The 22223-nt window shown below is 40.1% G+C and overlaps 1 protein-coding gene across 12 annotated transcripts in view; it reads right to left on the bottom strand.

The window, feature by feature from the left end:
• Nucleotides 1–11829: 11829 nt before the first annotated feature.
• The window catches only part of CDKL5 (cyclin dependent kinase like 5), a 193887-nt gene continuing 183493 nt past the window's right edge, over nt 11830–22223 (bottom strand). For 9 of the 12 annotated variants that reach the window (XM_072137929.1, XM_072137927.1, XM_072137930.1 and 6 more), the window contains 4 exons: nt 19992–20088; nt 18375–18497; nt 13929–14048; nt 11830–12989 (listed from right to left, as the gene is read on the bottom strand). In XM_072137929.1, coding sequence (XP_071994030.1) covers nt 12606–12989; nt 13929–14048; nt 18375–18497; nt 19992–20088 — 724 coding nt within the window. In that variant the 3' untranslated portion in view covers nt 11830–12605. The remainder of the gene's footprint in view (nt 12990–13928; nt 14049–18374; nt 18498–19991; nt 20089–22223) is intronic. The other 3 variants (XM_072137935.1, XM_072137939.1, XM_072137938.1) reach the window with 1 other exon arrangement.

Raw genomic sequence — 22223 nt, 5'->3', positions numbered from 1 at the left:
TGATTTTTCATTGAAGTTTCATTGAAAGTTGACAACCACCTGTTTACAGTAAAGGATCAGCAATGCATTCTTTTGTTTGGTTAAAGAGTTTGGTTAAAGGTTTTTCCAAGGTGGGGATTTATTGCACATTACACCATCTTCCTTTTGCCCTAAGTGATCCCTTACACTGGGAAAACTACCAAGACTGTCCTAAATATAGGGCAATAGCCTTCTTAAATCCAGACCTGAAGATGCAACAGGTTAAGTACCTGGTTACCATAGTTAATACAATAGTATCAATAGTAATTTCTGGTTCACTCTGTTAAGTAACTTTCTATTAATCAGTCCAAAAACAAAAGGGAGTAGGGCACAATCACAGCTTGTTTGCCTGAAAACAATTGTACAAGTCGGGTATTGTGACTTCTCCCTCCTCTATGCAACTTGCCGCCCCACATCTGTTTTGGTATTGTACTACAAACATTTTTAAAAATTGGAGGGTATAAAAACTAATGCAGAGGCTACTGGGGCGTGTACTACATTTTTAAAAATTGGAGGGTATAAAAACTAATGCAGAGGCTACTGGGGCGTGTACTACTGGGGCGTGTACTAACCTGGCCAGGCACTGGGAGCTAAGGCTCATCCACACCCCAGTAGCCTCTGCCGTTCATTTACATAAAACTAAAATACATTTTTAACAAGTTAGGTTAGGCTCCAGTATTATTAAATTACAGATTAGGTCAGAGGCAGGATCTACTTCCGATGGTAGCTTTGACATGGTAGGTTTCTTTTAAAAATCTTTTTTTTTACTTTTCTGTTTACAGCACTGTATGAGGCCTTGTTTTCTCCATTGCTTCCTAGTGACAGTATTTAATATTTCATGCTATACACTGGGAAGTAGGAAAAAATTGTGGGGAAATTGTCAAAAAGAAAAAGCATTTACACCATTTTCTTGTGGGCTCTGCTTTTATAAAATATCAATATAAAATTGCAAAATTACAACGTTGTGTACGTAAAAAAAAGCTTTGCTATATTCTGATGCTTAGAACTGTTTCATACTATGGAGATATGAAAGGTGTCATTTTTGCACAAGAATGTATTGCTACCATTTTGGGAATTGTACAAACTACTGTTCACTTTTTTTGTGTTGCAAAATGGTTAAAAGGGGCAATTTGGACATATGGGCACTATTTTCTATTATGGGGTTCACTTTTCTACACCCCCTTCAACACAGAGCAGGTCTAGAGAATTCTCCATAGACCTCAATGAGTCGGTTCCAGTCTGTGGTCAGGAGGCTGCTGTAATGCATTCTACTAAGTGTTCTTAAGAGAGCAAAGGCAAAGTCCCCTTATAATCAGGGACACATAAAAAGACAGATTAGGGTGGTTTCACATTTGTGTGTGTGCTCTGCTTCTGTTGCGTTTGATCTCCTTTGTGTCTACGTTTTGCTTCTGTTTTGTCTCTGCATTCACAAAAACAAACTTCAGGCTTCTCTTTACGTATCAAGAAAGGCATGCAGAACTTTCAGTTAGGGCAGTTTTTAGGAAATTTGTACAGGGTAAATCTCAAAATATCACACCCACCGCCCTGAGGTTATTGAAAATATATAAAATGAGCCCCTTTTTATAGCATAAATAGCCCCCACAAATTAAAAATATTAGAGACACGCATTTATGTATGGATTATAGTCTATGCCACACTATCCCACTAAGTTACCTTAGACACTGCACTCCCCAAATTAATGTGTGTGTGTATATATATATATATATATATATATATATATATATATACACCCACCACTTTATTAGGTACACCATGCTAGTAACGGGTAAGACCCCCTTTTGCCTTCAGAACTACCTCAATTCTTCGTGGCATAGATTCAACAAGGTGCTGGAAGCATTCCTCAGAGATTTTGGTCCATATTGACATGATGGCATCACACAGTTGCCACAGATTTGTCGGCTGCACATCCATGATGCGAATCTCCCGTTCCACCACATCCCAAAGATGCTCTATTGGATTGAGATCTGGTGACTGTGGAGGCCATTTGAGTACAGTGAACTCATTGTCATGTTCAAGAAACCAGTCTGAGATGATTCTAGCTTTATGACATGGCGCATTATCCTGCTGAAAGTAGCCATCAGATGTTGGGTACATTGTGGTTATAAAGGGATGGACATGGTCAGCAACAATACTCAGGTAGGCTGTGGCGTTGCAACGATGCTCAATTGGTACCAAGAGGCCTAAAGAGTGCCAAGAAGATATTCCCCACACCATGACACCACCACCACCAGCCTGAACCGTTAATACAAGGCAGGATGGATCCATAATTTCATGTTGTTGACGCCAAATTCTGACCCTACCATCCAAATGTCGCAGCAGAAATCGAGACTCATCAGACCAGGCAACGTTTTCCAATCTTCTACTGTCCAATTTCGATGAGCTTGTTCAAATTGTAGCCTCAGTTTCCTGTTCTTAGCTGAAAGGAGTGGTACCTGGTGTGGTCCTCTGCTGCTGTAGCCCATCTGCCTCAAAGTTTGACGTACTGTGCATTCAGAGATGCTCTTCTGCCTACCTTGGTTGTAACGGGTGGCGATTTGAGTCACTGTTGCCTTTCTATCAGCTCGAACCGGTCTGCCCATTCCCCTCTGACCTCTGGCATCAACAAGGCATTTCCGCCCACAGAACTGCCGCTCACTGAATGTTTTTTCTTTTCCAGACCATTCTCTGTAAACCCTAGAGATGGTTGTGCGTGAAAATCCCAGTAGATCAGCAGTTTCTGAAATACTCAGACCAGCCCTTCTGGCACCAACAACCATGCCACGTTCAAAGGCACTCAAATCACCTTTCTTCCCCATACTGGTGCTCAGTTTGAACTGCAGGAGATTGTCTTGACCATGTCTACATGCCTAAAAATGCACTGAGTTGCCGCCATGTGATTGGCTGATTAGAAATTAAGTGTTAACGAGCAGTTGGACAGGTGTACCTAATAAAGTGGCCGGTGAGTGTATATGTATATAGCAAGTATATCGGTATCTAACACACTGCCCCCAGTATATATGTAGCCAGCACACTGCAGCTCTCCCCAGTATATAGGGAGCCAGAACACTGCAGCCCTGCCAACCCCCATTATATAGGTCACCCCAGCACACTGAAAGTCTCCCATCCCGCAGTATATACAGTCATGGCCAAAAGTTTTGAGAATGACACAATTATTATATTTTCACATGATCTGTTGCCCTCTGGTTTTTATGTGTGTTTGTCAGATGTTTTTATCACATACAGAAATACAAGTGCAATCATATTATAAGTAATAAAAGCTTTTATTGACAGAATGAATTAATGCAGCAAGTCAATATTTTCAGTGTTGCCCCTCTATGTTTTGTTCCCTGAGCCATTTAGTTATCACCTTTTGCTTTATGGCAAGGTGCTCCATCATGCTAGTAAAGGCATTGTTGATCACCAAACTGCTCTTGGACGGCTGGGAGAAGTTGCTCTTGGAGGACATTCTGGTACCATTCTTTATTCATGGATGTGTTTTTAGGCTGTGAGAGAGACGATTCCCTTGGCTGAGAAGCAACCCCACACATGAATGGTTGTAGGATGCTTTATAGTTGGCATGAGACAAGACTGGTGGTATCGCTCACCTTGTCTTCTCCCAACAAGCTGTTTTCCAGATGTTCCCAACAATCGGAAAGGGGATTCACTTCCTGTACCTTTTGCAGAATATCAGTCTGTCCCTGATGTTTTTTCTGGAGAGAAGTGGCTTCTTTGCTGCCCTCCTTGACACCAGGCCTTGCTCCAAGAGTCTCCGCCTCACAATGTGTGCAGATGCACTCACAACTGCCTGCTGCCATTCCTGAGCAAGCTCTGCACTGCTGGTAGCCCGATCCTGAAGCTGAAACACTTTTAAGAGGCAGTCCTGGCCCTTGCTGGTCCTTCTTGGGCGCCCTGGAGCCTTTTTGACAATAATGGAACCTCTCTCCTTGAATTCCTTGATGATGCTATAGATTGTTGACTGAGGTGCAATCTTTCGAGCTGCGATACTCTTCCCTGTTAGACCAGTTTTGTGCAGTGCAGTGACTGCATGTGTTTCTTTAGAGATAACCATGGTTAACAGAAGAGAAACAATGATGCCAAGCACCAGCCTCCTTTTAAAGTGTCCAGTGGTGTGATTCTTACTTAATCATGACAGATTGATCTCCAGCCCTGTCCTCAGCAACACCCACAAATGTGTTAATGGAGCAAACACTGAAACGATGTTAGCTACTCCTTTTAAGGCAGGCCTTAATGTGTTTTGGGGGAAAAAGTTCATTTTCTAGGCAAATATTGACTTTGCAATTAATTGCTGTTAAGCTGATCACTCTTTATAACATTCTGGAGTATAATGTTAATTGTACTTTGTAAAAATTAACATTCGTATCATTCTCAAAACTTTTGGCCATGACTGTAGGTAGCCCCAGCACACTGCAGCTTCCCCACCGCCCACTATATTGATAGCCCCAGTACACTGCAGCTCCCCCACCCCCACTATATAGGTAGCCCCAGCACACTTTAGCTCCCCACTCCCAGTAAATAGGTAGTCCCGGCACAATGCAGCCCCCATCAGGGCAGGTTTTACATCTTGGCTGGTTGCAGGGAGATGTAATTGATGGACAGTGAACTCCCGACAATGATGTTTTTTAGATTGGGAACTTGTCTATAGCACAGATGAGGGGGGTCTGGAAATATAGATTTCAGGTTGTCATCCTTCTGTAAAATAGTATGCAATTTACATGTAATTCCCCTTAGCACTTCAAGATGTGGATTGTAGGTTCTCTTTTTTTGAAATGTATTGTAGGAGATGACATTTTGGAATCTGGGTGGCTCTGGCAATTTCATTTCCAATGGTGCTTAAACCTTTCCCTGACATAATGACTACATGATGAGGATTCCTAACTCCAAAAAGGATTGCATCCTCTCAGGTAACTTCACCTGCACCTCACACAATGTAGTCTATCTAATTGTGTGTACTAGATGTCCTACTGGAGGCATATATGTTGGTGAAACAGGGCAGCAACTGAGAACAGGGATGAAAACTCACCCCACACCATAAAACAAAAGAGGACTGATCTACCTGTGCCAAAAAAGCCCTGACCACAAAATCAAAGATTTTAAAGTCCTTGTATAAAAACACAATTTCAAATAAGAGAAAGAAAGAAGGGTCTGGGCTTATGACAACATGTGACACTCTGAGAACAGGGATGAATGTGTCACAGGGATTTATGTCTTTTTATCACTCTTAAAGAACATCTACCACCAGTTTACAAGGTAATTTGCATAACTTTTATAACACTATATTACCGTGGCATATAGAGACATAATAAAAGAAGCCCTGAGGAACACCAGTAAACTGATGGTAGATATCAGGGCCGCTTCTGCCATGAGGCGAGGTGAAGTTCCCGCCTCAGGCGGCAAATAGCGGACCCCATTTAAAAGCGGCATTTTGCCGCTGGTAGCACAGACTTGCCAATGGCTGGCAAGTCCGTGCCACCTGTAAAATAAATTACATCGCCGCCTTTAAGGCGGCGATGTAATTTATAGGCAGAGCGGTGCAGCACATCCCGCCTGTGCGCACCTCTCTGCAGGACACAGGTCGGCGTGATGACGTCACCACGTGCCGACCCGTGTCCCTTCACAGAGCGGCTGCTGGCTGGAGGAGATGAGGGAGCTGCGTGGGAGCACAGCACTGAATGGTGAGTGCAGTAGGGGGATCGCTAGAACATCCTCTCATCACGATGTGTATCCTCAGGACACACATCGTGATGAGACCATGTGTAGTCACTGCTTTCCCCAGCAGTAGCTTCACCCTCCGGGAGTATAAGTCCCCCGGAGGCTGAAGGCTGAAGGACCTTTGGTGATGTCATGGTCACATGACCTGCCGGGGAAAGCAGTGACCACACAGCGAGAGCTGCATCTGTGAGGTGAGGGGGGAGACATGGCAGGGGAGGGGGAGAACATGGAGGCTGTGTGAGGACATTACTAGAGGCTGTGTGTGGGTACATTACTTACTGGGGGGCTGTGTTAGGCACATTGCTTACTGGGGGGCTGTGTGTTAGGCACATTACTTACTGGGGGGCTGTGTGAGGCACATTACTTACTGGGGGGCTGTGTGAGGCACATTACTTACTGGGGGGCTGTGTGAGGCACATTACTTACTGAGGGGCTGTGTGAGGCACATTACTTACTGGGGGGCTGTGTGTGAGGCACATTACTTACTGGGGGGCTGTGTGTGAGGCACATTACTTACTGGGGGGCTGTGTGTGAGGCACATTACTTACTGGGGGGCTGTGTGTGAGGCACAGTACTTACTGGGGGGCTGTGTGTGAGGCACAGTACTTACTGGGGGGGCTGTGTGTGAGGCACAGTACTTACTGGGGGGGCTGTGTGTGAGGCACAGTACTTACTGGGGGGGCTGGGGACGAGGCACAGTACTTACTGGGGGGGCTGGGGACGAGGCTGTGTATACGGTGGGGTGGGGGGGTCACTGTTCAATATAGGGGGAGCCTAAATTAGGGCACCTAATTGAATTACTATATATGCTCTAATTTGGGTGACTAAAGGATGTTTTATGTTGGGAATAGTTTGTTCAGTCATGTTGTGAGGATAATATATATTGGAATCACAATGCATTATACTGTAAGTGACTGTGGTATTTTTAGGGGCGCCATGGGGAGTTGTGCTGCATGGAGTTGAAGACATTTCTTTGTGAATTCAGAGGAAAACCAAGGCCAGAAGAAAGCGTAAAGAAGTACCCTTCCGGATGGAGTAGATGGTCACCTGTAAGGTACTAGAGGTCACTAATATCTGTGTCTAATGACTACTAGTGTGTAAGGTAGCATCACCAGGGGCATGCACGTGCACGCGTACACGGGGGGGGGGGGGGGGGGGCAGCATTTTCAAATTTCGCCTCAGGCAGCAAAAAGGCTAGAATCGGCCCTGGTAGATATCCTTTATGGTGGGGTCATCACTGCCATGGGCCAGATCTCAATCAAGGGACAATAGAACCATCTAACTCCTCAAGTGCCTTAACATGTATTGCCATTAGTGTTTATTTTTCTTCTTCTATTGATTGCTCTGTTTCTTATCACTTGTCTCTTCAACCATAGCATAACTGGGTGCATTTTTGCATACATTTGTGTTCAGGTTTTGTCTTATACCATGCCTCATAAAGAGACCTAAGTAGCCTCGAAAGCTTGTAACTAACATCAAAATTTTCAGTTAACCAATAAAGGTATCAACAACTGAGGACTCTCATCTTTTATCTATTTAACCACTAGCTAACATGGTACAAGGAATCTGAAAGCTGTTTGTGGGATGTTACGTGGTGGATGTTGCTGTCTACTGGATACACTGAATAGTCAGTATGGAACGCTAACCTGATGTAATGTTAGTGCCTGGATATTTGTAAAATACATCAGACAGTGACTGCCCGCACATAATCTTTATGTGGATATTGGTGTATGGACATGACTTAAATGAAACCATCCTCACTTTACAGTTGAAGGTCTGCATTTTAACATAATGTGATAATGAGTGAAATAAGTGAATTAAGTCACAAATTCTACCAGGAATTTTCATTTCTTGTACACCAAAACACTAGCACACAAGTTTGATACATTGACCCCAAAGTGCTTTTGTTAGGCACATTAAATCAGAGTTACGAAGTATTGAGTCATAACTTTTCTTCAATTCTGGTCTTTGCACTGCACACTGGATCTCTGGTAGTTACAAACTTCCTGTTTCCTGAGCTCTCGCGCATCGTTCTTAGATGCCAGTCTTGCTTCAACCCAATGTCTAGGATACGGTATATGCTTCACACTTTTAGAAGTGCCTTCAGTCCCTATATCTGTCTTCAGCTTGGGTTGGATCTTTCTCTTTGTCAATATTTTTTTTCCATTGCTGTTTCTGACATTTACCAGTTTTATGTCATAGTCTTTTATAGGGATATGGACTTGTAGTATTCTATATTTATTAACCTATTTGTATATATGTTTCAAATGGATACATTGTTTTATCGTGCATTTGATATACTGTAAATACATGTATGTGTACACTTATTATTTAAATGTTCTACCATCATGTACTTTTCCATAAAAAAACAGGTATTGACAGGTTCCTATAGAGCCCTAATAGCACAAGGACACTCTTCTTTTACCGCAGAAGCCGGTAAACTTAACTTTGATTCTCTATCTAGTATCCAGACAGAGAAGTCAGCGAGTCAGACAGGGCTAGGCCTCCATGGCCTTGAGAAGAGGAGCGTGCAGGTGTGGGAATTCAGCCAGGATCAGGGAGGTGCCGGCATACTGAAGGAGAAACCACTCAACTCGTCCACGGAGGCCGCACTTCGTTTAACTCACTGCCTTCCACCAGGTAGAGAATCAAAATCAAATTTAACCGGCTTCTGAGTTGAGTTTTTTTTCTAGGTAAAAGAAGGGTGCCCTCGTGCTTTATGGGATACCTGTTTTTATGAAAAAGGTGGTGACAGGTTTCCTTTAAATCTTAATTGCCTATTGATACACTATACTACATTATTATTATTTTTGGACCAATATGTATATCTTTTTCTTCTTTCATGAAAAAATTATGATCCCAGATGTAATACACACTGTAGGTTCTTAACAAATGCACTGCACAAGGATCCGAGCTTATAAAATCTTCTATGAATATTTTTATTGCACAGATCTAGCAAGCTTTTGATACACTTAATGCATTGAATACACAGTAGCACAAAGTTTTGACTTGACTTGTTTACTGGCTTTTGTTAAAGGAAATCTACAATTTGATTTCATGCATTATGAACCAAACATACCTTGATAATGCAGTAGCTACACTCATGCAGAAACTTATCTTGTTTGATCCCTGAGTTGAGTGTTTTGCTGAAAAATCACTGATGACATTCAGGACCTTGGGAAAGCTGGGTTGCATTCCACCTGCCACAATAGACGTAGCTTCTTGAACTGTCCAGACAGGACTAATCAACCTGACTATTGGACCACTCATACACAGCAGCTGGGGGATGGTGCAGCAATTGATTACTTCTGCCGGTCAGGCATAACACAGTGATGATATCATTCTCATTCTTAATGTAAGAGAAGAAGATCTGGATCCTGGCACAGAAGCAACAGAGCTTCATCATCATCATAACTGTTTTTTCAGCAAAACTATTCAGCTCAGGCATTAAACAAGATATATTTCTGCATCAGTGTAGCTACAGCATTCTCAAAGTAATAATGCATAATTCATCAAATCAAATGGTAGGTTTCCTTCCTAAAGTGATAAGATATTGCGCTGCAGGTAATTTATCAGTGTGAAGTTTAAGTTTGCTACATCTGTTCCAAAAGGTACTTGAGGATCTTGAGCCCAAACTGTGAGACATTGGCTAAAATCGAACCGACAAAGTCCACAACTGAATCCCATTCTTTTTTAGTTTCGGGGAGGGATGTGACATGGACTATGAACTCAAGGAAACCCAAACATTTCATCGCAAAAGTAATTCTTTCAGAGGATTTGATGGTATAAGAAAACGTGATGGTGGTTAAATACTTCCAAGCGGAGCAATACTACTGTAGGTATTAGATTCCAGGGTCTACTGTAAGTAGATTTTCCCCATAGGAAGATATCTTAGTGTTGCTTGTGGTTTAGCATCACCTATATATATAGACTGCTTAAATGAAGATCAAAATGATGAAAGATAGCTCAGGCATAACTGCATGTACTGTGTGATTTAATGCCAACCCAAACATTAAAGGGATCGACAACTTTTTATTATTTAAACCAGATAACAAAACACAACTTTTTTGTAATGTGTTTTAGTTTTGTGAATGTAAGTTTTTAATATTTTTCCCAAGATCATTGTGGGTAACATTTTTAACAGCAGTATCAAGGCCTTAGATGGCATTGGTCTGGAGCCGACTCATTGGGGGTCATTTATCTTTAGTGTTACATTAGTGTCTATCTATTTATGGGTTTTCCAGGTATTGGATTTATCTTAGAAGATGATATATCAGGCATGTGAGTCTGTTTTTTTTTTTTTTGCACAAAAGTCGCAAATTCATTTGCAACTTCTTCTAAACTTTTGCCTACACCTTTGTGGTAATGACCAAGTTTATTTGTGTCAAAATTACAACATTTAACAGCAAAAGTGTTGCTGTTTAAAAGTTGTTAATTCTGGGGCTTATATGCAAATGTGCCATAAAAGTTTCAAGTATAACAGAAAAAAAAGATAAATGACCCCCATTGAGGTTCATTGACAAGTTTTGCTAGTTCTGCTCTGTGAGGGGAGGGTGTAGATAAGCTATTACATGTATCTATAGTGCTTCTTTTCTGGTCATACTGTCCCTTTGCAGCAGTTTTCTAATTTCAGAGATGGATAATGCAAGTGATAACAATTTTTTTTACATATTTTATTAAATTACATTTTTTTTCTTCCTATCTTCACCGTCCATGTTCAGTATATTTAAAAACAGATCTAAATCCTTTAGATAGCAGACAGATAAAAAGAGGAAGCTAAATCTTGGTCTGCATATGCTTGTAGTTTTCTTATTATGGCCTTGTTTTTGTAAAAAAAAAAAAAAACATTTTTTGAAATAGGCTAATGAGCCCGAGGGGCTCTGGGAGGTGTCACGAGAGCCCCTCCAAGTTCCATTGTGTCACACTGTTGCACACCCTGCTTCTGCAGTCCTTCCGGCCCGGCTCCTGGTCGGCTCTTCATTGCACAGTTGGCTGAAAGGTTCGAAAAGGGCAAAACACGTTGAGGTGGTTGCCAGTGTCTCCCGGTGACTTCTACCCTACACCTGATCAACCATGTCCATCGGTAGGTGCTTTGTAATTGTTTATGTCATTTAGGTGATACCCTATTATGTCATTTTGGGTTATAATTACTAACTTCCTTTGGTATTTGGGTTGCTCTATACTTTTGATATAATTTTTGCACTAAGAATTCTGGTTATGGTCTGTTTACTACGTAAGTAACTTATATAAATATTGGAGTGTAGTGAGGTACAGTTCTTTCATGGTAACCGTGAGTTTATGTATCAGCGTACCATCTATTTGTTCCTCAGTGGGGAATCCCTCTTTACAAATATGTACAAGTAAATATAATTCTGTATTGTGTGAAATTTTGTGTATTTATTTGATTCTACAATACATTTTTATTTTTTATGGGTTTGTGTAGTTTAGTTTTCTATAAGAATGTACGTCCATCAAGTGCAATACTATTTTGGTCTGTAAGGTGTTAAGTGATTAGAAGCTTTAACATCTTCTCCTTATCTGTCAGCTCTGAGATTGATTGTAGAGGGGAAGATGATTTAGTGAAAAATGGCGGGAAGAGAGGAGGGAAAAAACAGGAGAAAGAAACTTTTTTCTTTACTAAAAACTTTACTGCTATGACCTGCACTATTCAATTATAAAATGAAACAACGGATGCAAAAGTTTAATTATGCTTCAAATAGATTACTGTGTTTCATTGTTAGGAAATACTATGCATTCATGTTACTGTAACAGCAATTATAATTTGAGAAATTGCCAAATTTCCTTTTGAAGTTTCCAAATTGTATTCATTATCTTCCTTTTACATCCTACAACTTGAAACTTAGTGACAAATGTTTAAAGAATTCACATTTTTCTTTCAACAAGGTAAAATGCCTTAAGAGCTGAGAGGAAGGAATATTGTTGATCACATTAGGTCACTATTATTCTCAGCAATAACCTAGGCAAATATAACAATAACACTGGTCGACTCTCCAAAGTAACCTTCAGCCCTGCTATTGTAGTCAGACACGGTTCGCACTGCTGCAGGCACACACCGACATCTCTAGTTTACTCCCTTTTTATTAGAAGTACATTAATACTGCACAAATGTATAAAAATATGGCAGAGTTGTCATCGTAACAATACTTTCTTCTCTATATGCTGTAGTTATAAAAATGACAGTCATTTAACATATAAACATACTACACACACAAATGTCTGAGTGTGCAGATAATATATATATATCTATATTTTATATATATAATACTCTTAATGCAATATATAAATGTTATACTGTAAGTTTTCATATAAACTACTTTAGCTGTTGTACGGCTTCACAATGTTTGTTTTTAAAACAGCTCAAAATAACTTGACGTTGGAACAATGATATGACTTCATGATAATAATCATAAATAAATATTACAAAAAATATCAAATATGGAAGTGTTAGTTCCTTAAAAATTTCTGACTCTGGATAAACCCACTTTTACAGCATTAGGTACTTAAAATATGAATTTCTTCCCTGGATAAGGCTATTCCTTTGTGACGTATAAATATATCGGTGCCTTTCTTTTCGATGTGTAGAATTGGGGAGATCTTTTGGATCTTGACAATATCTTTTTTATTGCACATTTTAATGTCACAAGGAAACTGGTAGCAGGTAACCGGACAATCAACAAAAGTTTTAGTGGGTGGGTTTGCGGCACAGTGTAACCTCACACAAGCATATTGCACATAATCAATATAACTATAGGTACTTTCTTATAGCTCCTTCACCAATTCAGCATTCACCCACATCTCATTTCATGTATACACTGCAACCCCTGCACAGGGGTCAACTAAAGAGCTGTCTCTTTTAAGTCATTTAAATTTGGCAATCTGGTTCGTTTTGTCCGGTTAAAAGGCATCCCGTTCTGGCCAGGTTTAGAGGCCAGCTGGTCAGGGAAAGGAGCTCCCTCACTAGTTCCTCTATTTACTGGGGAGACATGCCACAGAGGTTCTGGTTGTCCTGGAAGCTGCAGTCCAGATCGACTTTTTGGCTGTGGCTCCTGACGATGGACAGAACTGGAAGGCTGACTCATTGGGTGTATTCTGGCCTCGGCAAATGATGGCGTTTTAGGTGGCTGGTTTGGTAGAGGTTGAAATCTTGGATCTGGTGGTACTGAGTGATTTGAGGATGAAGAAGGGTGCAGTAGCTTCCACAGAGACTTTAAGGGTTGACTCTGGAAATGTAAGTGGACATATGTGTACAGTTATTAAAAGTAGTATTAAAAATGACAGCAAAATAATAAAGAGGCTAATCTTAAGGGTCTGGCCACATGTGGCTTGTGTATTGCATTTACGAACACAATGCAGGGCTCGGCCTGACCACATAAGCATTTCCATTGAAATGTATGTGACCGGTAACCAGTGACCGGTGTTTTGCATTGTTTATGCAATATAAATGCCAAGTGCTGCCGCACCCTAAAGGGTGACTCTTAAAAGTGTGCCATTTGAGGCTGAACTTACAACTTCAGGTTTTAACATGCAGCCTTTGACTTCAAAAGGAAAGTATTAACAAAAATTATCAATACCTGGAATATGGCTTCATAACTACATGAAAACCTGAATGTGTAAATGTGGAGAACCACATTTCTGAAAGCATAATTCACATTGTTTTAGGGTAGTCTCATTACCTAATAAACAACTTAGGCTCTCTACTGGAAAATAGGTGGTCCTGAGCTTCAGCCGACAGATAGACACCACCCACTTCACAGTTGAGATTTAAAAATAATTACTGTTGATATTTGATGTAGACCATCAGTTCCTTATAGCTAAGACCACATTGACATTCATGGGGATACCTTTTGGAAATGCACAATGTTCTTCCCTACTTAATCAACAACAGTCTGGAGGAACACAGATTTGCTATAGCAAAAGGGGTGCAAGTGATTGGCTAGAGATGTTTTTCCTTTGACTCGTATCAACAATGCCCACTTCTCTGAGGAAAGGTAGGCTAAAAACGGATGGTCGACTTTCAGGTCATTTACAATTACAGAAATTACAGATAGGGGGATCAGAACGGAAGGTCAACAACCTTCTATAAAGGTCCAAATCTGACGACATTAAAATGTGGCAGAGCAAATATAAGGCCAGTAAAATACTGTATTTCAAGTACTTACATGAGAGTGGATTTCTGTCATCTTATCTGGACGCCATTCTTTGTGTCGGCTGCTTTTGTGACTGGATGAGTGGGAGCTTTTCTGTATATTGAGATGATCTTGACCATCTGTATTAGGCATCTAAGTCACAATGGAATACAGGGATCAATATGTGAACGTGAACAAAAATAGCAGCATTGTTTGTGGTCCTTTGGATCAGTTCTATACCAATAAGTTTACTTTCTGTGGTGTTATACTGTAATGATCCTGCAGAAGGTCAACATGAATGAGAACTAGGCTCATGGGCCCTTCAGACCAAGGACACATCACTTTTGCAATCAATAGACATTATCAGTAGTTAGAAGTTCATGTTCTTCACAGGATATTATCCTGATTATTATGTTTCTAGATCCAAAAAAGCCAGCAAATAACACCACTCCAACAGTACAAAAAGGTCTTAAAATAAAGCAACAAATTATGGAAAAGATTCCCCTCAGGTAGACCTCAGCCCACATATTACTCATTCCTCTTTATCTTTCCTGGATTTGGCATGCAGATTTCACCCCTTCCCAAAGCTTTCACATGCTGTTAGTTTAGAGCAGAGGAGAGAGTGAAGGAAATTGGAAACCATTTTTTGGGTAAAATTAAAAGATTTTTATGAAGAAAACAAGTGTGAAACCTAAATTGGAAAGGAATGACTTTCAGAACATAATGTGTTTTTGATGTGTTCTGGCCAAGGAAAAATTTGCCAAGAAGAGAACAAATTCTGCCTTGTCCTTTTCTTCATAACCTGCTGTTTTATTATATGATAATATTTCATATTTGTTACCTTTTTAGGATTTTAGCTAAAAGTGTAAATTAATTCTATTTACCATAGAATTATGTAGAATTGTACTTAATATACAGTATGCATTGCTGGTATGTGAGGTGGATGAGGAAATTCAATTCCATCATACAGATTTGCTCACAATTTACAGTAAGTAAGTGGAGTTGGGATTTTAAGCAAACATGTCAAGAGATTTTTACTGTCCTTTGTGTGGGAAAAATATGACAAAGAGAAATAGAAATTTAAGTGTTTTGGAGGTGAATTTGTGAATAAATCCTAACAGGAAAGACATTAAAGGGAACCTGTCATCAGCAATTGGCCTTTTAAACAACTACCAGTATATTGTCAAGCACCGTGACATCTTCTACTTTTGTTTCTTTCATGGACCTTGGTATCATCCAGAAAATCAACTTTGAAGTGAGATGTAATTTGGTTGTACAAAGTCAAGGAGGTGGAGATTTTAACACTAAAGTCAAGGTGCAACCTCCTCCTCTGTGATTCACATCATACATCGGACTACACCAGATCTGTTTAGTAATATCTCTGGATGCAGGACCATAAATTACAGTGTAAATGGCTTCCTGAGGAAGAGAGAAGGTTCATACAACCAATTTACATCTCGCTTTAAAGTTGATTTTCTGGATGATGCCACATCAATGGGTCATGAAAGAAACATGATCTGGAAGGTTCTTAGCAGCTTAACAACATAGTGGTAGTGGTTTATAAGGTCAATTTCTGCTGACATGTTCCCTTTAAGAGTTCTGCTTCCTGGTCCCTAGAACATGAGCAACTTTCCCTCAGCATAAGCCGACAATACCTTTTTGTGGGTGAAGTAAGCAGGATTGCCTCCCCTAGGAGTCCTGTCACTACTTACTGTGGGTTTTATTAAAAAAAATCCAACTTAGAATAATTAATTAATATATTGAAGACAGAGCCCAGCTCTTCCTCAATGGCAACGAAAATCACATCACATATCTACGTCAAAAACCCAGTACAGGCAGTCCCCGGGTTACATACAAGATCGGGTCTGGAGGTTTGTTCTTAAGTTGAATTTGTATGTAAGTCGAAACTGTATATTTTATAATGGAAGTTTTAGACAATTTTTTTTCTTTTGCCCCAGTGACAATTGGAGTTTCAAAATTTTTGGTGTAATTGGACCAAGAATTATCAATAAAGCTTCATTACAGACATCTTACAGCTGATCATTGCAGTCTGGGACTATAGTAAAGCATCCAGAGAGCTTCACCAGAGGTCACATGGGGCAGAGGGGTCCGTCTGTAACTATGGGTTGTCTGTAAGTCGGGTGTCCTTAAGTAGGGGACCGCCTGTATGTGCCATCTGATGGCTTTACAGCCTTTAATTTTTCCAAGATTAAAGTTTAAGATAAAAAATGCCAAACTTTAATTTCAACTTGTAAGAGATCGACTAATTATTGGTCATGTAAAAATTGACCAATGGCAGTTTTGGGGGATCTCACTATGTCTAATAGTTTATTCACGCAGTAGACTAACCCTTGTCAGAAAGCGACTTAATCTTCAGAGATAAAGATTTATCTGACAGGCAAAGCTATGGTCAGCATAAAAAGTATATGAAATCTAGAAAAAGCATCAAATATATTAGTGTGTACCTCTGAACCAATCACTTTATGGTTCATAATTGTGTTCAATGTAAACTGTATAGGCATGGTACAACTGGTTATAGAAATATCATGTATGTTACATGCACTGTGTTTAATGGACATGTAAGGCATGTGCCCATGCTGCATTACAAAAGATACCATTCTGTAATAGAGAAAGTAAATAACTGCATAGTAGGTCCTTTTTTTCACCAGAAATGTGAAATAATAAATAAATAATGTTTATGTTCATAATTTTTGCTATGATGATTTTTTTCTTTTTTCATTTTAACTATTTTTGTCTGGCCGTCATATAGTGATTTATATTTTATTTTTCTAAGGTCATAAAAGAACTATATTGTTTGCATTTTTTGTATTACTTTTTTCAGTATAACCAGATGCTGTGTAACTGGTGTGTTCTATCACGTGATCACAGCAATGAATAATGCTGAGTATTAAGAAAATAAGCAGACAGGATAGAAAAATACCACTATAGCCTTCTCTGCAGGGTCTAGTGCCCATCATTCATAAAGCCTCCTAATTTCGGCTCTTTAAGTATACTCCGCCATTGGGCTTTAGGGACCTGGACAGTCATCAACCAGTTATATTTACTATAATTTAAAACTCATATCTGTTATTTCCCATAATCTCTTGTGAAAACAAGACAGTCTTGTAAGAAATTAGGGAATCAAGATGTAGATACCACAGAGGCTCTACCTCAAAATGGCTCATGTCCCATTCCGACCTAATTTTTACTAAAGACAGTTTGTAGAAGCTCATTACAGCTGGATTGCAAATATGTCTTCCTGCCTTTTCTGTGCATTTACAGTACAATATAATTGTGTGTTTTAACTTTCCTTGCACCCTGATGGAATCCTTTGCTGAGTCCCAGGGTTTGCTTTGATTTGGATGCATTAAAAAAAAAACCATGTGACTTGTCTGTACTGCTCAAACACTCCTCAGCTTTCAGCCCCCACATTTCTGCTAGTGTACAACTCCTCCCTTCCCCAGTGATGTCAGCTCCCCATGCTGTGAACTCTGTCCTTCTTTGAGTGAAGGAGCAGGAGGGAGGATCTATACAGGAGCACAAAGGTGGGGGCTGAGAGCTGAGGAGTGATTGAGCCGTACAGACAAGGCACAAGGTACAATCAAAACAAACCTGGGACTCAGAATTATATTGTAATGCAAATGCTCAGAAAGGCATCTCTGCAATCCAGCTGTAATGGGCTTCTGCAACCTGTGTTTAGTGGAAATGAGGTCCTCTTTGAAATATGCTCCAGAAGTCACATCCAGGCAGTCTCCGGGTTACATACAGGATTGGTTCTTCAGGTTTGTACTCAAGTTGCATCTGTATGTAAGTCCGAACTGTATATTTTCTAATTGTAGCTCCAAACAAAAAAAAATTTGTCCCTGTGACAATTGGATTTTCAAAATTTTGTGCTGTCATGGGAACAAGGATTATGAAAAGAGCTTCATTACAGACACATTACAGCTGATCATTATAGCCGGAGACTAAAGTAAAGCATCCAGAGAGCTTTACCAGAGGTCACAGAGGGTGGAGAGGTCTGTCTGTAACTAGGGATTGTCTGTATGTATGGTGTCCATACGTCAGGGATCGACTGTACTTAGTCAGGGAAGATTTTTCTTGATTTTGAGTATATTCGTATGAACTACAATTACATGATACAAATTTCACATCTCAACCAAGGAATGAATAGGTTACAATTTTTGTATGGCAGCATGTTAACATTCTAGAGATGTAATGTAAAAAAATAATGTAATGGGCTTGGTGCAGGGTAGTGGAAGTAAGCTGCCAATCGTGGCTATGCCATGAAGATGGGCATCTTTTATTTTGTTAATTAGTACATCTTGCTCCGTCTGGTTCTGCAAAAGGTCTAGCAAAGTGTGCTAAGATCAGGAAGCTGGAAACAGAAAGAAACCCTCTTGACAGCCCAAATCCATGCTGTTTTATGTGATGGGAGAGATATTAATGTTTCATTGCCAGCGTATTTAAACAAAATAATACCATCGGCAGATTGACTACAGGCAGCTTTTTCAAAGAAGAGCTACGCTTTAAATGGTTCTTTGAACTAAAAAGTGGGAAGAGGCTTTTCTTGATTTTCGGTTTTTCAGGATCTGTGGATTCTGTCTGCAACATAAGATACAAATACACTAATTGCATGGATGCAGCATTAGTACCGTGGCTTTGCTTTGCCATGGACCGATGACCTCTATTGCATTTCATAAGCTCAAGGTTCAGCAAGTCCACTCATAGAAATATGGATAAAATATATATACAAAATGTAGAAAACCTTAACTTGACATCTAACTTGTTATATTCCATTGAAATGAATGGCAAGACGTTAGGTATAGAACTAACCCTTTGTTTGCGTAGTAAGTAGCAGCAGGACTGTGCAAAGGTTTGCAGCTTCTGCACATGCTCAGAGCAGGTCTTACATCTTCTAGATCTTTCTGCTTGTAGCTTAGAACTGTTCCACATCCCTTCCTCTTTTTTTCCATTCTTGGTGACTGCTGTAAGTATCCCACCAAAATTCAGACATTCATAGAAGAGGGTAGGGGCTGTGGAGTTTTTTAGGGTAGATCAGGACGCTTGCAGGAGCGTCCTGATCTACAGCTCCACTTTTTACAGTCCTGCTGCTACTAACAATGCCCAATGTATGATAACACAGCTATCCAGGGCTGCTACCAAATATTGGTTGCAGCTTTGTATGGTGAAAACTGCTGTCAAATTCACTTTAAATGTCAAGTTAACATTTGCAACATCTATAGAATGTATGAGCTGAACAACAATTTTCTAAACTATGCAGGAAAATAATAATTTTCTGCAAAAAAAATAGAAGCTTATATAAATGGCCACATACGTTGAATGTGGTTATAAAAAATAGATTAAGAATGACCCAAAACTCTTACAACAGCATTCATTACCCCCATAATATTTGGTTATGAATAATTTGTAGGTGTCAGACGCTTAATCCCGCTAACATCTGATATCTGTCACTGTGATCTTCTAAGTAACACACAACATCTCAGCTCGCGCGAACACACAACATGCGCATCAGACCTTATCTCATGCATTTTAAGCAAAAACTGACTGTCAGACGGGGCATAAACATACTTGTGTTGGATAACAAACTCATGACATAGAAACAAAATCCTGACATGCCCCACTACATGCCTCATTATTGAGGTGTTTTCCTCTAAGTTGCACTTCTCTGTGTTTAGGATTGACCTGAAATCCCGCAAGGCCCATAGCCCCGTGGAAGAAAAAGGAAAAATTTCGATCCAGATATCCTTATTCATGAAAGAGTAAAATTTTACCCATTTCCTGGTGCATCCTTGGCAGCTGGATCGAAATTTTTCCTTTTTCTTCTGAAATTGTGTTACTCTCAAGCCGGAGTGATTCTTGCTCGGATGGTCCTAGGTGCTACAAGCCACATTATAAGGGTGAGCTGACCACATTATTTTTGTTTGGGTCATAACCCTTGTGGCTCCACAGTACAGAGCTGCAGGCACCTCCATGTATACACAATGTCTAACATGAGAATCAAACACACCAGAGCCACACGCTACAAGCATGAAGATATAAAAAGAAAATATTAGTCATACAAGACAAGAAACTCACAGCTTGGGACTTCTTCTTTTTCTTTTTAATGACACGGAAAAAACTTTGCTTTTCCTTGTCTTTAATTTGTTCGGAATGGCTTTTTTCAGTTGCTTTCCTATAGAAAAAAATATATATATTAAAATACAAAGACATGAACTCCATTTCTTTACTTTATATTTATGAAGTCAAGTAAGGATTTATGGAACATAGAACAATTATGTTTCAATCACATGGTCTTACAATTGTGTCCTTTCTTAATTCTCCTCTTGTCGAAACATAGCATAAGATGGCAATGGTTGGCAATACACAGGGTATGAGTTTTGCCTTACAGGAAATCTACCATTTGTTTTTATGCATTGTGAGCCAAACATACCTTAAGAATGCTGTAGCGACACTTATGCAGAAACATATCTTGTTTAATCCCTGCTCAAAAAACAATGATAAAATTCAGGACCTTGGGAGAGCTGGGTGCAGGCTGGCTGCCGTACATAAACACATTACTTCCACATACACAGGAGCTGCCTGAAATGTCCAGACAGGACTAATAAACCTGAGATGTATGACTAATACACAGCATCTGGGGGACGGTGCAGTGATTGATTACTTCTGCCTGTCAGGGACAACACAGTGATGACATATTCTCTGCTTATGCTCAGGACAAGGCTTGGGAAGAGTGTAAGAGGAGAGGCGCCGGGACAGCCACAGGAGTGACAGAGCCTCACTATTATAATTTTATAATAGTTTTTTCAGCAAAACTACTTGGTTCAGGGATTAATCAAGATATGTTTCTGCATCAATGTAGCTACAAAGTAGCTACAAGGTAGCTAAGCAATTTGTGGTTTTACCTTATCCTATCCTAGAAAACTTTGCAAATGGTAGATTTCCTTTAAGAGTTTTAGCGATAATTGGTTGTGCAGAATGGTCAAAATGTATTCATGACCCATTTTTAACTAATAGAGAGTATTATGTTAAGTGGGGTTGGAGGATTCTCTAGGATTCACATATTTTTGCTACGGAGGAGAGCAACCACAAAAAGTATGTGTACCTCCGAGGCAGTGTGCTATGCCTCACTTTTCCTATGGTATTACAGTATGGAGCCTATAGGTCAGCGGCACACGACCGCGGGACTCCTATTGTCATATAGCACTATTATTAGTCTCCTCCTCTTCACTGTGGTTGTTCTTTTATATCCCAGCTGTGATTCATGGATCAACATAGCCATGTGCTGCTTGCCCATAGGGTAGTCACTAGATTTTACCCAATTAAACTACTAGTTCCCTCAAGTAGGGTAAGAAATATCCTTTCTAGCATTTTCTCAATTATGTAAAAATTTGCCCATTTACCTTCACATGAAGTCATGTGAAAATATCAGAGAAAAGTTATATTTTGTCTGAGAGGAATCAAGCTTAGAGGCTGCAGTTGTAGTGTCACATCAGGCGTCTTCTGTAGAGATGCTTATTCTGCTTATAGACTGGACCACGATACACTGGTCTTGTTAGGGGTCTATGTGACTGCACCTTTAAGCAGTTTAACAACTTGACTGTGACTTATTCTAGAAATATACTGGAGTTTTAGAAATGATAGCATGTTCAATTATTCACAGCATTAACTCAGCAGCTATAGCAGGAATCCCAAGAGTAATGACTGCTAAGAGTCACAACCAGTGACCTCATTTTGAAGCTTCCCTTCCTAACACAGGGAAACACACTGATTATCTTAGCTCCACTTGTTTAAATTCATCAGGCGAGAGCGCTGCGCATAGCCGAGCCACAATAAATAATAAAGCAGGAAGCACATGTAGGTACTGCACCTTTTTGTCCAACTCAACAGGGAGCTGCTATTATGACTTGTGATTTATTGGTGCTGACAGTGAGGACTTGATAACATTTTCTAACATTGCTCCTTTCCAATTAATTTTTATTTTCAGGGCACTCTGAGCTCAGAATATCATTTAAAAGAATATCCATGGAAATATAGAATTTCTAGACGCATTCACTAAGATTGTGCGCCCGACATCCTGCATGTGTCGCTTCCCCGCTCAGGTCCGACGGAGTTCAAGTTTTTCTTCCTGGTGCATGTAAGTGCTTCATCTTGTGGCACAATTTGAAAGTTAAATCCCGCGCTCAGTCCGAATCAGTCGGATTGTCCGATGGCCCCCCCCCTGATTTCTGTCACATGGAACACAATCACTGGGACACAATCCCAGTGTAAACGCCTGTTGTCAAAGCTGCGCAAATCCTGAAAACTGTG

The sequence above is a fragment of the Engystomops pustulosus genome, chromosome 2 (genome assembly GCF_040894005.1).
Source record: "Engystomops pustulosus chromosome 2, aEngPut4.maternal, whole genome shotgun sequence".
Taxonomy (NCBI): Eukaryota; Metazoa; Chordata; class Amphibia; order Anura; family Leptodactylidae; genus Engystomops; species Engystomops pustulosus.
Note: the sequence above shows the minus strand (reverse complement) of the source record. Positions and strands in the feature narration are given on the sequence as shown.